Below are 14,722 nucleotides of genomic sequence, written 5' to 3'. Positions count from 1 at the left end.
TTGTCTGTGAAGCTCTTTATCTCTCCTTCCATTCTGAATGATAAACTTGATGGATAGAGTATTCTTGGCTGTAGGTTTTTTCCTTTTAGCACTTTAAATACGTCATGCCATTCTCTTCTCCTCTGGAGGGTTTCAGCTGCAAAGTCTGCTGATAGCCTTATGGGCTTTCCTTTGTATGTCACTTGTTACCTTTCTCTTACTGCTTTTAGGATTCTCTCTTAATCTTTAATTTTGGGCATTTTAATTATAATATGTCTTGGTGTGGGTCTCTTTGGGCTTATCTTGTTTGGAGCTCTCTCTGCTTCCTGTACTTGGATGTCTCTTTCCTTTCTTAGGTTAGGAAAATTTTCATCTATTATTTCTTCAAATAAATTTTCTACCCCTTTGTCTCTCTCTTCTCCTTCTGGAACACCTGTAATATGAATGTTAGCGTGCTTGATATTGTCCCAGATTTCCCTCAGACTGTTCTCATTCTGTCTAATTCTTTTTTCTTTTATCTGTTCAGCTTGGGTGATTTCCTTTAGTCTTTCATCTAGCTCACTGATCCATTCTTCTGTATCCTCTACTCTGCTATTGAGTCCCTCTACTGAATTTTTCATTTCCAGTATTGTATTCTTCATTTCTGATTGGTTCTTTTTTATATTTTTCCAGTTCTTTGCTAATGAGTTCCCTGTGTACATCCATTCTTCTCCCAATATCTGTGACCATCTGTATGAGATTTTGTTTGAACTCTTTTTTGGGTAGGTTGCTTATTTCTGTTTCACTTAGTCCTTTTCCTGGGGTTTTGTCCTCTTCCCTTGCTTGGAATGTATTCCTTTGTCTCCTCATTGTGTCTCTTTCTCTGTGCTTATTTCTATGTATTAAGTGAGTCGGCTATGTCTCCTGATCTTGGAGAAGTGGGCTTATGTAAGAGATGCCTTATGAGGCCCAGAAGTGTGCTTCCCTCTTGTCACCAGTCCAAATGATCCAGGAGTGACCCCTGTGCTGTGGCAGGGTTGCTCTTACTTCAGGTACCCAGGGAGTCTAGTCTTTCCTTCCATGGCCAGCTGTTTGTAAATCCAGTTTGGAGAGGTTCAGCTTCACCGTTGGCTACAGAGTCTGACAACACACTCCTGTTGCAGTTTTCCTCTTAATTGGGTAGGTACCCAGTGTAGCTGTTTTCTAGGCTCAGGGGCTTACAGTTGCTATAGGCCTCAGGCCTACAAGGCTGTTGTCAGTTCTCTGAGGAGTGCAGCTGAGTGGGGCTGGCCTTAGGCAAGAGAACACTCAATTGTTTCAGGCTTTGGAAGGTAAGGCTGATCCTCTTTATGGCTATTTGTGAAGCATAGGTCTTCTGCTGCTGATAAGCCTCACCCTCCACACACACCATCAACACAGTCCTGGTCTATGCACACTTCCCAACCCCCTGGAGCGTACCCCGATGCCCCACTGCAGAGGCCCTCACCTCTCCACCAATGCCTCCCACAGTTCACCTGGTCCTCACATAGGCCCTGCCCTAAAGAGGTGGATACACTCGCCTGCCAGTAGAGGATCAAGACACCCAGTCAATGTAGGCCAACAAGTAGCCTGAGGGCTTGCTGTTGGGCAGGGATGGTCTCTAGGGCAGGCTGCCTGCCCTGGCTGAATTGGATTAAATCTGTGCTCTAGTGGGTGTGGCTGGCCCCTGGGCTAACAGGCCAAGGGAAGAACCTTAATGGCATCCACTGGGGCCAGTGTCAGCATGCCTGGACCAGGTCAGAACAATGGCCCCCACCAATGTCTCAGTCTCCAGAGTGGTCCCTCCTCTCACTGAGATGTCCCCAGAGCCCACCAGGTGAGTCTCTTTTCATCAAAGGACTGTTAGTTTTCTCTCTGGTGATTTCAGGTTGCTGAGACTGGTGAGTTTGTCTGTGGGCCCTTTAAGACACTGGTCTTTTCAGCTTTCTTCCGATAGCTTTTCTAGAGGTATCCCTGCTACAGTTAATAGCCAGCAATGCCAGATAATAAGACCCTCGTCTCAGTTGTGCTGAGTCTGAAGGATGCTTATAGCAGTATTGACCCTCACTCCAGAACTCATTCCTCCAGGGAGGGCTGGTCTACCTTAGGGTGGCTCCCGCCTGGCCAGCTGAAAAACTCCCCAGCTCCTGAAGGTGGCTTTTTTTCCCTCTCCAGCAGGAATTTCTGCCTCTTCTGCCTTAGTCAGGACTGTCCCTTGTTTTGGGGGTTCTTTTTATCCAGTTTTCAGTTTTCCATCCAGGGTAATTTTTCCATAAATAGTTGTAACTTGGTTGTGCTCATGGGAGGAGATGAGTTCAGAGTCTGCTTACGCCACCATCTTGATGAGATCTCTAGGATTTCTATATACAAAATCACATCATCTGCAAATAGTGACAGTTTCACTGCTTCCTTTCCAATTTGGATCCCTTTTATTTCTTTTTCTTGCCTGATTGCTCTGGCTAGGACTTCCAATACTATGCTAAATAAGAGTGGTGAAAGTCAGCATCTTTGTCTGGTTCCTTTTCTTAGGGGGATAGCTTTCACCTTTCTCCCTTGATAATGATTATTAGTTGTGGGTTTATCATATATGGCCTTTATGATGTTGAGGTACTTTCCTTCTATACCCATTTTATTTGGAGTTTTTATCATAAGTGGATGCTTATCTTGTCAAATGCTTTTTCTGCATCTATTGATATGATCATGTGATTTTTATTCTTCATTTCATTAATGTGGTGTATCACATTGATTGATTTTCAGATGTTGAACCATCCTTGCATCCCTGGAATAAATCCCACTTGATCATGGTATATGATCTTTCTAATGTATTGCATTCAATTTGCTAGTAATACCCACATTTTAAGGTTAACTTTTACAATGCATAAAGGCATCTTTGAGCATTAGTGGTAGAATTTGATCAGTGGTATAGTTAACCAAATGGCAGGAGGTAAAGAACTTTACAATAGGAGCTTCAGATATAAAATTCAGCTTGATCTTTAGTCATAACCAAGCAACCTGTTCTGAACAGATAAGGGGAAATTAAAAATTAAAGTAACTAAACAACTGCATCATACAGACAGTTGTACGAAATAATTCAGATGGAACTTCCTTTTCTCTACTTGGGGCTATTTTTCCTGTTCAGTAAAACAAGCTTTTCTTGACTCTTTGATTCAACTTTGCCCTTGCCTTTAAAGACATTACCTTGGGGAATAATTTTCATTATTTTGTCCGTAGCCAAACTTAAGTGTTTTCTAATTTCTCCCCAAAAATGAATGTTCTTAAAGACGTTTTTGTCTATTTACCATGTAAAAATATGATCTGTAGTATACAAAAACTGAAAGCATTTTCAATAGTTTTGAGGTTAATTTGACTTTATTGGTATGTTTTTATAAAGTACAAAGGCCATGGGTCTTATATCTAAGAAGGAAAGAACTCTGTTCATAATAATGTGTTCCATTTATTCAAATTACTTTTTGTTCATAGTAATTTCATTCCATTCTCTTTGTTGTCTGCTGTCTTTTTCTTGTTTAAAATACAATGTGTTACAACTATAGTGAGGCAAATAATTCCTATCAAACCCATTGCTGTCAAAATTCCTTTCAATATAAGACGATCTCTAGCAAGTACAGGAGCAGAATTTGGGGGAATAAACAGAGATGCCTGGGCAATGTTAGATACAGCAGATTTTAAGGAGTTCCTATCTATTGCTCGTATTGCCACATAAATTCTGTGGTTTTCTTGTGCCTCTCCCTCGGGCTGATATTTAGGTCCCTTTGTGAAAAGCTTTGGTGAGAATGTAAATATCTCCTTGGTGCCAGCTTGCTGAGGAGTTAGCTTTGATGTATTCACTAAAATGGCATTGTTAAAGTCATCTTGAATATTCTGTAGACTTTTACTCATTCTTATTTCATAGCTGTTAGCTGAAATTAAAAAATATAAATGGGTGGGTTAAGTCACTTTGAGTAAGTATTCTAGTTTATTAGAAATGACTAATGAGAATAGCAACAAAAAAGTCCAAATACCTAGGAATAAGCATAACAAGAAATACACTTATGAACAAAACTTTAGAACACTACATAGGAACTCATTAAAAACTGGAACAAGAAGAAGGACATTATATTTTTGGGATAGCAAGATTTAACATAATAAAGATGTTATTTTTCCTTAAGTTATTTTATGTGATTCTATTCAAAGTGTCTCTAGCTTCTATTTTAACAAGCTTATTGTAAAGTTTAAATGGAAAATAAATAATCAAGATTGGCCACAGAAAGTCTAAAAAATAGCAATGTGGAAGGCCTAACCCTATCAGATATAAAAACACTGTAACGCTTCAATAACAAGAAAAAAAGTTAAGTAATATTTCATGAATAAATTTATTCTAAAAATAGGCCAAAATACATTCCAGGACTTAGCATATGATAGAGGAAAAATTCAACTTAATGGCAGAAAATACAAATGTCTTAATAAATGGTATTGTGAAAGTTGGGTAAAAAGCTGGAAAAAAATAAAATTGGACCTGTACCACAAACCTTTTTTTCAGGATAAACTCAAAAGTGGTCAAAAAGTTTGATGTAAAAAAAATAAAAATATTAAGTATTTAGTAGGAAACGATAGATGAATTCCAGTATAATCTTGAAATGGGTAAAGCCCTTCTGTAAGACTCAAAATTCAGAAGCCATAAACAAAAAATTGACAAATAGAATACATAAAATGAAAAACTTCTACATGAGAAAAAACTTCCCAAACAAAATACAAACATAAATGTTAGGTGACAAAAATATTTGTAAACTTAAGTCAAAGGTAAGTTTATTGCTGGTAAATGGCTGAGTGGCTTCTATTGGACTAATTCTCCAGCAGATAATAGGTATAAACTCTAAAGAAAGAAAAAAAAAAAAAAACCCTACAAAAAAAAAAAAAAAAAAAAACCACTGAAGCCCTGGATTCAGATTAAAAAAACAGGCAGAAACCAGAGCAGATCCAATCCTTAGAAGAAGGGAACCAGACCAAGAATGATTCGTGTTTTTACACGTGCATTCCCCTGAAGACACTTCTCACTCCAATACAGATAGCTGGAACAGGAAACTACTATCTTCTTGGTCTGAGAAGCCAGCAGACCGAATGTAGGATTGCCAGAGTGGCTGAAAATTGAGGGAGCCAGAGAGAGATTGGCTCAAAATCCATGTATTAACTTATCTCAAATCTGAAAGACCTCTGAATTGAGCATGTGTGGGTGAAACATCAAGAAATCAAAGGAAAAAGACAAAAAAAGCTAGAAAGCTGAAGAACTGAGCAGAGTTGTATGCTAATGCTCACCACAGGGAAGATAGAGAATTTGGAGTGTGAGTCTTGCCACCTTAGAGGAGTTTGATATGTACCTTGAGATGTCCATTAAAACAGTAGAAAAGCAATGCTTTAGAAATAAAGATTGTGTTCCAGAATTAAGGGATATGCCCTGGGATTAGGAGCAAAACTGAAATAGACAATCCCTAGTCAAAAGTAAAACCAAGCCTCCTCAAATTCAAGGTGATTCAAGATATCCACTAGAAAAATTTGAAAACTCTCCAGGGGAAAATAACAGATTCTAGTCTTTAATTTACTACCACACATCCAGTATACAATAAAAAATCACTAGACATACAAAGAAACAGGAAATGTTATATATGGTCAAGAAAAATATCAGCAAATAAAAAAAGAGTCACAAACATCTGAGATTTGAAATTAATAGATTATTAAAATAATCATTGGGGAAATGCAAATCAAAACCACAATGATATATCATCTCACACCTAGTAGAATAGCAATTATCAAAAAGACAAGAAACAGCACGTGTTGGTGAGGATGTGGAGAAAAGGGAGCCCTTAGGCACTCTTAGTGGGAATATAAACTGGTACAGCCACTATGGAAAACAGTAGAGAGGTTCCTAAAAAAATTAAAATAGAACTACCATGTGATGCAGCAATTCCAATTCTGGATATTTATAAGAAGGAAACAAAAAACACTAACTCAAAAAGATATCTGCATCTTCATGTTCATTGCAACATTATTTACAATAGCCAAGATATGGGAGCAATCTAAGTACCTATCAATGGATGAATGAATAAAGAAGTTGTAGTATATATATATACAATGGAATATCATTCAGCCACAAAAAAGAATGAAATCTTGCCTTGTACGACAATATGGATAGACCTTGAGGGCGTTATACTAAGTGAAATAAGTGGGACAGAGAAAGACAAATACCATATGGTCTCACTTATATGTGGAATCTAAAAACAACCAAACAAACAAGCTCACAGATACAGAGAGCAGGTTGGTGATTGCCAGAGGCAGTAGGTGGAAGGTGGGGGTGAATGGAGTCAAAAGGTGCAAACTTTCAGTGATAAAATAAATAAGCCACGAGGACGTGATGCACACCATGGTGACCATAGTAAATAATTCTGTGTTGCATATTTGATAGTTGTTGAGAGAGTAGATCTTAAAAGTACTCATCACAAGAAATAAAAACTTTGTAATTATATATGGTGACAAATGCTAACTAGACTTACTGGGGTGATTATTTTGCAATATATACAAATACTGAATCATTATGTTGAATAGTGAAATTAATATAATGTTATATGTCAATTATATCTCAATAAAAAATTCACTTCATGAAATCCTTATAATACTTTAATAAAGTAAAAATAAAATAATCATGATGAATATGTTAAAGGTCTGCAGGAGAGGTTGGACATAGGGAATGAAGACATGGGAAATTTGAGGAGAGATACAAAAACTAAAAAGGAAGCAAATAGAAATCCTAGAATTGGAAAGAATACAATGAATGAAAAACTTTAATGGAGAAGATTAATAGCAGATTGGACCCAACAGAAGAATCAGTAAAATTAAACATAGATCCACGAAAATCATCCAAACTAAAGCACTCAGAAGAAGAAGATAGAAAAACTGAACCGAATCTCAATGATCTTTGAGATCCACTGACATATCCATTTAGTGTGAGTGTATATAATAAAATAAATATAATTAAGATAATATAATACAAATATTATCCAAGAAGGAAAGAAGAAAGAGAATACAGAAGAAATTTTCTGAAGATATATTATCTGAAAGTATTCCAAATTTGATCAAGAAGAACACTCCAGAGATCTAGGGAGCTCTCCAATTCTAAACAGAATATGTTATCGTGAAAATCACACCAGGACACCTCATGATCAACCAACTGAACACCAAAGATAAAGACAAATAATTTGGAGCAGCTGGAGGAAAAAAGGACACTCTATACTCAGGAAAACAATGGTAAGAATGATAACTGACTTCTCATCAGAAAAAAATTGGGGCCAGAAGACCATGAAATGACATATTTAAAGTGCTGAAATAAAAACCTGCTGTCCTAGAATTCTACATTTAGTAGAAAATGTCATTTAAAAATTAAAGTGAAATGAACACATTTTTAGATAAACAAACAGAGAATTTGTCACCCAAGACCTGAACTACAAGGCAAATGATGCTAGGGAAAAATCAGATCTGCAGGAAGGAAGAGGACCAGAAATGGTGACTATGAGGTAACTGAAAAGGATCATCTCTTCAAAATGTCTTAGAAAGACAACTGATTGTTTCAAATAGAAGCCATAGCAATGCACTGTGGGGTTTATAACAAATGTGGAAGTAAAATATATGACAGCAAGAGCACAAAGTGTGGAAGAGAGGTACATGGAATTATACTTTTGAAAGATTCTCACATTATATGTGAAGTGCTATAATATTAGTTCAAGGAAGACTGATAAGTTAAGAAAATTGCATGTGATAGGGCCAGTCCTAGTGGCCTAGTGGTTAAGTTCGGTGCACTCTGCTCTCGTGGTCCAGGTTCAGTTCCTGGGCGTGGACCTATGCCGGTCATCTATCAGTCACCATGTGTGACAGCAGCTCAAATACAAAATAGAGGACAACTGGCAACAGATATTAGCTCAGGGTGAATCTTCTTAAGCGAAAAAGAGGAAGAGTGGCAACAGATGTTAGCTCAGGGTGAAACTTCCTAAGCGAAAAAGAGGAAGAGTGGCAACAGATGTTAGCTCAGGGTGAAACTTCCTAAGCATCAAAGAGGAAGAGTGGCAACAGATGTTAGCTCAGGGTGAATCTTCCTCAGGAAAAAAAAAAAAAATGCCTGTCATAGAACAGCTAAATTTGGAGTGGATGAGGGTAGGAATTTTATTGTTTTGATTTTCCTTATATTGTTTTAAGTTTTCAAAGTTGTAGTAAACTACAGATAACATAAAACTTACCATCTTAAACATATTCTAAGTGTACATTTCAGTAGTGTTAAGTACATTTGTATTGTGATGCTGTTTTGATTTTCAAACCATGTGAATGTATTGTCAATTCAAAAATAAAATTATCAATAACAAATAATTACTAGATGCAAGAAAGAAAGCCACTTGTGTCACTAACCTACTCTAATAATATCATAATTATTATCTAAAATGGCTAAAAATATATTTAACAATGAACAGAGCAACTTCAAAAGGGGATTTTGTTCTGAGGAATAAAAGCCATAGGACACTCTAAGTTCTAATTAAAAAATAGAAATATTTTGGTGACTATGTTTTGAACAGTTTTCAAATTTATAATAACGTTTTTTAATGATTTTACTTTTTCCTTTTCTCCCCAAAGCCCCCCAGTACATAGTTGTATATTCTTCATTGTGGGTCCCTCTAGCTGTGGCATGTGGGACGCTGCCTCAGCATGGTTTGATGAGCAATGCCATGTCTGCACCCAGGATTCTAACCAACAAAACACTGGGCTGCCTGCAGCGGAGCGCGCGAACTTAACCACTCGGCCAAGGGGCCAGCCCTATAATAATTTTTAATAATGAGACTATTTCTATCCTGAGTAGTAATTAAACTAAAGCACTCTTAAAGAAGGCTGTCAAAACAAAATAACCTTCATATTCAAATTTATCAATCAGCCAGTTTCCTCTGAATGAACCCACTTGGAGCTGAGTTGCTTTTTTACTGTGGTTCAGATACAATGGGACAGATATGGCTGAGAAGCTAGGCTGATCGTCTTCTCTACACTGACAGTGGAACACGTCCTTTACTATGGAGAAAGCCCTCCTCAGGGGGCTCTCCCAGAGTCTTCTCCTAGATAATGAAACAAGCAGTATTTCATAAACCTTAGCATTTACAAAGATTTCCCACATACACAGCTCTCCCTCTGTGATGCTGATCATCCCATTTTAAAAGAAAAAAGACTGTGACTCAGAAGGTTAAATGCGATACCCATGGTTAACAATTAGGAAGTCATAGTGCTAGAAATGAACTCATTTCTCATAATTCTAAATTCCGTGTTTCTACTATGAGCAACTATTAAAAATGATGCAGGACAGCTGCACAACTGCAAAGACTCAAAACTAATTCAGCTCACACATTCGTGGAGGGTCTCCTTCCATTTGCTATAGTTGTTGTCTTCCTCCTTCATGTGAAAAGAGAACCGGGCTGGTTCTGCATGTTGGACCTCTTAGCTATGTATCTCTAGGTTTGGTCTCTAACTCTACTCTCACAGTATATTTCAGCCTTTGAAATTAGCTAAAGGGCCAAGGACAAGACACTTAACTTCTCAGGGCCATTCCCTTACATTTAAAACAAGGGGGTCGTACTAGTGCATTTTTAAGAACTTTTCTGGTTCCAAAATATCATAAATATTATTTTGATATTTAGTGAGTACTTAGTATGGACCAGGCACTGTTTCAAGCTCTCTCTGTGCCTTATCTCATTCAGTTCTCTCAACCACTCTCTGAGATGGGTACTCTTACTAACTGCTTCTGCAGATCAGAAACCAGAAGCTTAGAGAAATTAAGTAACTTGCCCAAAGTTACACAGGTAAATGTGGTCTGTCTGATTCCTACACCTCAACACTATGCAATGCAGCTTCTCTTTGTCTCTTTGAACATAGCACTTCTGAGGCAGTGAGGAAAGAGGGAAAATACCAGACAGCAGACACCACTCTTAGCTTTAAATAGAGACAGGAGTGAGTGACTCCTGATTTATGGCTCCTGACTCCAAATGAGAAGCTAGAGAAGTCTCTAGCAATGCAAACCAGGAGCCCAGGAAACTTACTGGGCATACTTACTCTTCCCTCTCTGATTTTATTTGCGTCATATCACTTCTTCTTTATAATATCTTATGAAGTTGGTAGTCTTAGTCCTGTTTTCCATATTAGGAAACTGAGGCCAATACAGTTTAAGCAAACTGCCAAAGATCAAACAGCTAAACTTAAAGCCAGAGGGAACAGTTTTCTTTCTAATGTCTAAGTAAAGCTGTTTCCACTATACAAGCAACATGTCCATCCCACAGTCTCAATCATTTCGCATCTCCAAACTTTAAATAAGGAGAATTCTTAATTTAGAATGTAAAGTATTTCACTTCCTTTTTCTCTGGCAAGAGTAGATAGATTTTGATAAAAGAATTTGAAGACAAAGCCAGAATATTGACTGTTTTTCAGCAGCACAGAATTGTTTGTAATTGAGCCCTCTTCTGGTGAGAGTAGTGAACAGAGAATTATAAGCCAAAGAAAGATGATCTGAGTTGGAAGCAAGACTGGCAAAGGCTCAAAGTGACCACTATGATTGATTGATACCGACAAGATCAGCTCTCAATAGAAAAGGTTTGTTTCTACAGAAATGTGAATCAGAGGCACCAGAAAATAAACCACGTAATGTGTAGTCAATGATAACCATGTTTTGGTGTTGGCAAAGATGTTGGAAAGGTTATTCTTTGAGAAAAGTTATTCTGTTGAGTTGCTATGAGGATCAAGAAATGATAGAAGACTGAAGCCTGGCATAGGCCTTAGAAAAAGTAAAGAAGGAACTTATCAATGTTCACTCAAGCAAGGGAAAGAAAGCCTGAATCAGGGACTGGTCCCCGTCTCCCTAGCAAAAATGATTGCCAGAAGTCGGAGAGGAAAATGCACCAAGTTTTACATGACTTGTGGAATTATTCCTCTAAACCTGACTCGTAAATCTTTGAATAAATATTCACTATCCAACCTTCCAACAATTAAGTACTTCCAAGTATTTAGAAGTCCATGCTCTGTAACGCAGAACCTATTTCTGCTGACTAGAGCACTGTTACCTGTGGTATTCATGTTTCCAGTCAAGGTTTCTGTATGATTACTGTCAGTCAGTCCCTAGGGCCTCTCCAATCCTGGGGGAGCTGACACACTCTCATTCCTGGACTCCAGGATATATGGCCTTATCAGCAACTCAGAGATTTTCATGACAACCCTCTGCAGCTTTGTCAGCTCTAAGCCCTCAAAACTAATTTTACCTGATCAACCCCGATATAGTTATTTGAAATACCACCTTGTAACAAAATAGGTAATGAAACCAACAAACCTACCCTGGCCCTCATCGAAGTCTTCTCCAGGTGCTGTCCAAGATAAAGTCACCTGGTCTTCCACTTTCACAGCTTCCAGGTCAATTATTTTGCATGGTGGAAACACATCAGCGTGGGGGTCAGCTGGAACTCCCAGCACGGAAAAGGAGCCCCCCGAGCTTATTCGGCTAAAGCCCCACTTCTGCTCCTCCTCACTCCTTCCCACTGATGTTCTTGGGGCATTCATCTGAATATTACCTGGGACACCAGAGAAAAGAATAGCAAGATGACAAATTACAATCTCCTCCATAGCTTGTTTTTGACAGATTACTGTGAGACATTTTCAAACCTTTTTTCCTTTACTACGTTTTTAGAAGAACTGAGTTTGTTTATTAAACAATTCATTCATTCATTCTTCCATTCCTTCACTCAGTATTTTGAAGTCATATGCTGTGCCAGTAATCATGGACAAAACAGTAGCCCTCATGGAATTTATAATCATATTAATAAACATAAATATTTACAAATTGTGATAAAGGAGGAGGAATAATGTAAGGATAATGTAAGGAGGGGAAAAGGCAAGGTGCTATGAAAGAAAATAACACAGGTACCTATTTAGAGTGGTATCAAGGAAGTAACGTTTAAAGTTTTCCTAGAGGATGTAGGAGTGAGCCAGGTAAACAGTGGTGGTAAGATTATCCCAGCAGAGGGAACTGGTTGTGTAAAAACCCTGAGGTGCAGAAGGGCTTTGCAAATTAGAAAAGCTTAATTAAAGCCAGGAGGAGAGTAGTTTGAGATGAGACAAGAGAGAGAAGTTCATGTGGGACCTCATGGACCCTTGTAGTAGTTTTAGTGTTTATCTTACACGCTCTGGGGAAGCAGGGCAGTGACCTGATCACGTTTGCTCTCTAAAAGGTCACTCTGGCTGCTCCAGGTGGAGGACAGATTCTAGCACAGCAAGCAATGAGGCCACTGAGACAGCCATTGCAATAGTCCAGGTGAGAGAGGATGGCAGCTCAGGCTGGGGGAGAGCAGGGGAGAGGAGGCAAGAAGTAGGCATTTTGAGATGTATTTTGGAGATGAAATCAGCAAAAGCTGGTGATGGATTTGAATATGGAATGATGAAGGCAAAAAAGTTGGTGGAAAAAAAAAAAAGGACATAGCTCCCAGGTTTCTAAAATGAGCAACTTGGAGGAAAAGCAGGCTAAGAGGAAGTAGACTAAAAATGTAAGTTATGAGATTTGTAATTCCTGCAAAATATCTAATTGAAGATGCCAAGGAGCCAGTTAGATATGGAACTTAAGCTCAAAAAAGAGGTTTTAGTTAGATTTAATAATTTTGAACTTATGAATTTGGAAATTAGAGGCATACAGATATTATTAAGTCCATATAAATTAATGAGATTACCTAATAAGAATCTCAACTATAAGAATAAATAACATTTATTGAGTGCCTGGCTTACCACGTGTCAGGCACTGTTCTGTCTTATGTGTACCAGCTATTTAATTTTCCCAGCAGTGCTACAAGAAGCCTACAGTTATTGCCCCTATTTTTCAAGATGATGAAACTGAGCACACAGAAGCTAAGTAACTTGTCAAATTCACACATTTAGTAAATGGAAGAGGTAGGTTTGAAACCAAGACAGTACGGTTCCAGATGGTATTGTGGGAAGGTTAGGATTGAGCTCTGAGATTGCCAATATTCAGTGGCTTGGTAGAAAAGGAGGAGCTGGAAAAAGAGCCTGATAAAAAATTCCAGAGCTTAAGAGGTATTCAGGAGAGCATAGTATCATAGCAGCCAGGAAATGACACAGGAGAAATCAATTGCTGTGTCAGAGACTGCTGGGTTCAGGTAAAAGGAGGACTGAAATGTGTCCTTTGGATTTAACAGCAGAGTGGTCATTGGTGACTAGGGCCAGAGCAATTCCAGTGGAGTGACTTGGGTGGACGTGAGATTGTCGTGAGCAGAGCAGTAAATTGGAGGTCAGAAGCTACAGTCAGCAGATTTAGATTAATTTCAAGGAACCAGACAAGAGGGAATAGAGAGGTGGACAGTAGCTGAAGGGGGACCCACAAAAATTTTGTTTTTAATATGGGAAGTAATAAACAATGCTTGAATGCTATTCAGAGGGCTCAGTAGTGTCAGGACAAGCAAGGGAGAGCTCTCCAGGCCCACGGATGGGCAGGCTGGGTAGGATCCAGAGCAGATCCAGTGGAGACACTGGCCTTTGGGGAGGAGGGAAAGGGAGCAGATGCTGCTGTGTCTGGAGATTTCATGGTGTGAAAATAGAGCCGGTCCCATTTTTCAATGAAGTGTCTGCTCAAGGCCATCACCTGAAAATGAGCTGATAAAGTGAATGTTATGTACCATCGGCATGCCTAGGGAAACCTAACTTTTTCTTTCTATGCTATTAAGGGCCTATATGAAGTACAAAGATAAAAGCACAGTTGAATATTACTTTTCTAATCTCACTGTACTCTAGATGCTGATATTTTCATCCTTTAAACTCATGAGTTTAAAAAGATACTAGACCAGTCAGTAGGCTGCAAGGTCCTTGATGGGAATCAAGTCTTATTCCACCCGCTATCTCAAGTTCCTAGGACTAAGCCTGTCACCTAGCAAGCCTTCAAAAATGTTTGATATATAAATGAAAAAGGCAATATCTATTTAGAAATGAAATATTATATCTAGATACAAAGTCATATCTATGCAATAAAACCATGTTTACTTTGCAAATTGATTTATACTGGTTTTGAAGTAATCCAAATTATTTTAAGTACAAGTAAGAGTAAATTGTGTTCTAGACAACACTAAAAATATTAGAAGATACAAATCCACTGTAGCATCTTATTTTCTACTGAAAAGTACATATGGAACAAACATGTAGAATTATGTTATGGAATAGTCCAAATAATTAGTGATAGCTGCTAAAACACAGAAAATGTCTTCATAAAGATTCTGTAGTTTTGCAAATAAGAATGTTTGGAATTTTCTTTGAGATTATCCTAAAAGACTATAGCATATTTCTGTTTGTCTGTTAGACCGTAATCCACGCTTCCCATCAAGACCTATAGTAATGATGTTTAAAAAAGAGGTGTGTCTTCTATTTACTCGTCACTTTTATCTTGAAGGAAGACAGAATATCTTCAGGAAGCACTCAAGTTGTCTGTAATATCCAAACTCATATTTTTTCAGGAACTCATTTCCTGTGTGGATTGTTTGGGCTATTTTCTTCCTTCTTTCAACTGCTAACAACTTTTGCCTGTTTCTCTTGCCTAAACCTCTGTAGAAGAAATACAGGAGCTGGAACTGAGAAAACTCAATGAGTCTCTTTGTTAGTAATTCTGATGAAACAGGGACAAGAAAGAGGTCAAAATAAT

At 38.1% G+C, this 14,722-nt stretch overlaps 1 protein-coding gene across 2 annotated transcripts in view; it reads right to left on the bottom strand.

The window, feature by feature from the left end:
- Nucleotides 1-3,323: 3,323 nt before the first annotated feature.
- CLCA2 (chloride channel accessory 2) overlaps nucleotides 3,324-14,722 on the bottom strand; it is a 36,962-nt gene continuing 25,563 nt past the window's right edge. For both annotated transcript variants that reach the window (XM_046645479.1, XM_046645478.1), the window contains 2 exons: nucleotides 11,367-11,600; nucleotides 3,324-3,893 (listed from right to left, as the gene is read on the bottom strand). In XM_046645479.1, coding sequence (XP_046501435.1) covers nucleotides 3,451-3,893; nucleotides 11,367-11,600 — 677 coding nt within the window. In that variant the 3' untranslated portion in view covers nucleotides 3,324-3,450. The remainder of the gene's footprint in view (nucleotides 3,894-11,366; nucleotides 11,601-14,722) is intronic.

This window comes from Equus quagga, chromosome 18 (genome assembly GCF_021613505.1).
Source record: "Equus quagga isolate Etosha38 chromosome 18, UCLA_HA_Equagga_1.0, whole genome shotgun sequence".
Classification (NCBI taxonomy): Eukaryota; Metazoa; Chordata; class Mammalia; order Perissodactyla; family Equidae; genus Equus; species Equus quagga.
The sequence above is the reverse complement of the archived record's forward strand: the minus strand, read 5'-3'. Positions and strand labels throughout refer to the sequence as shown.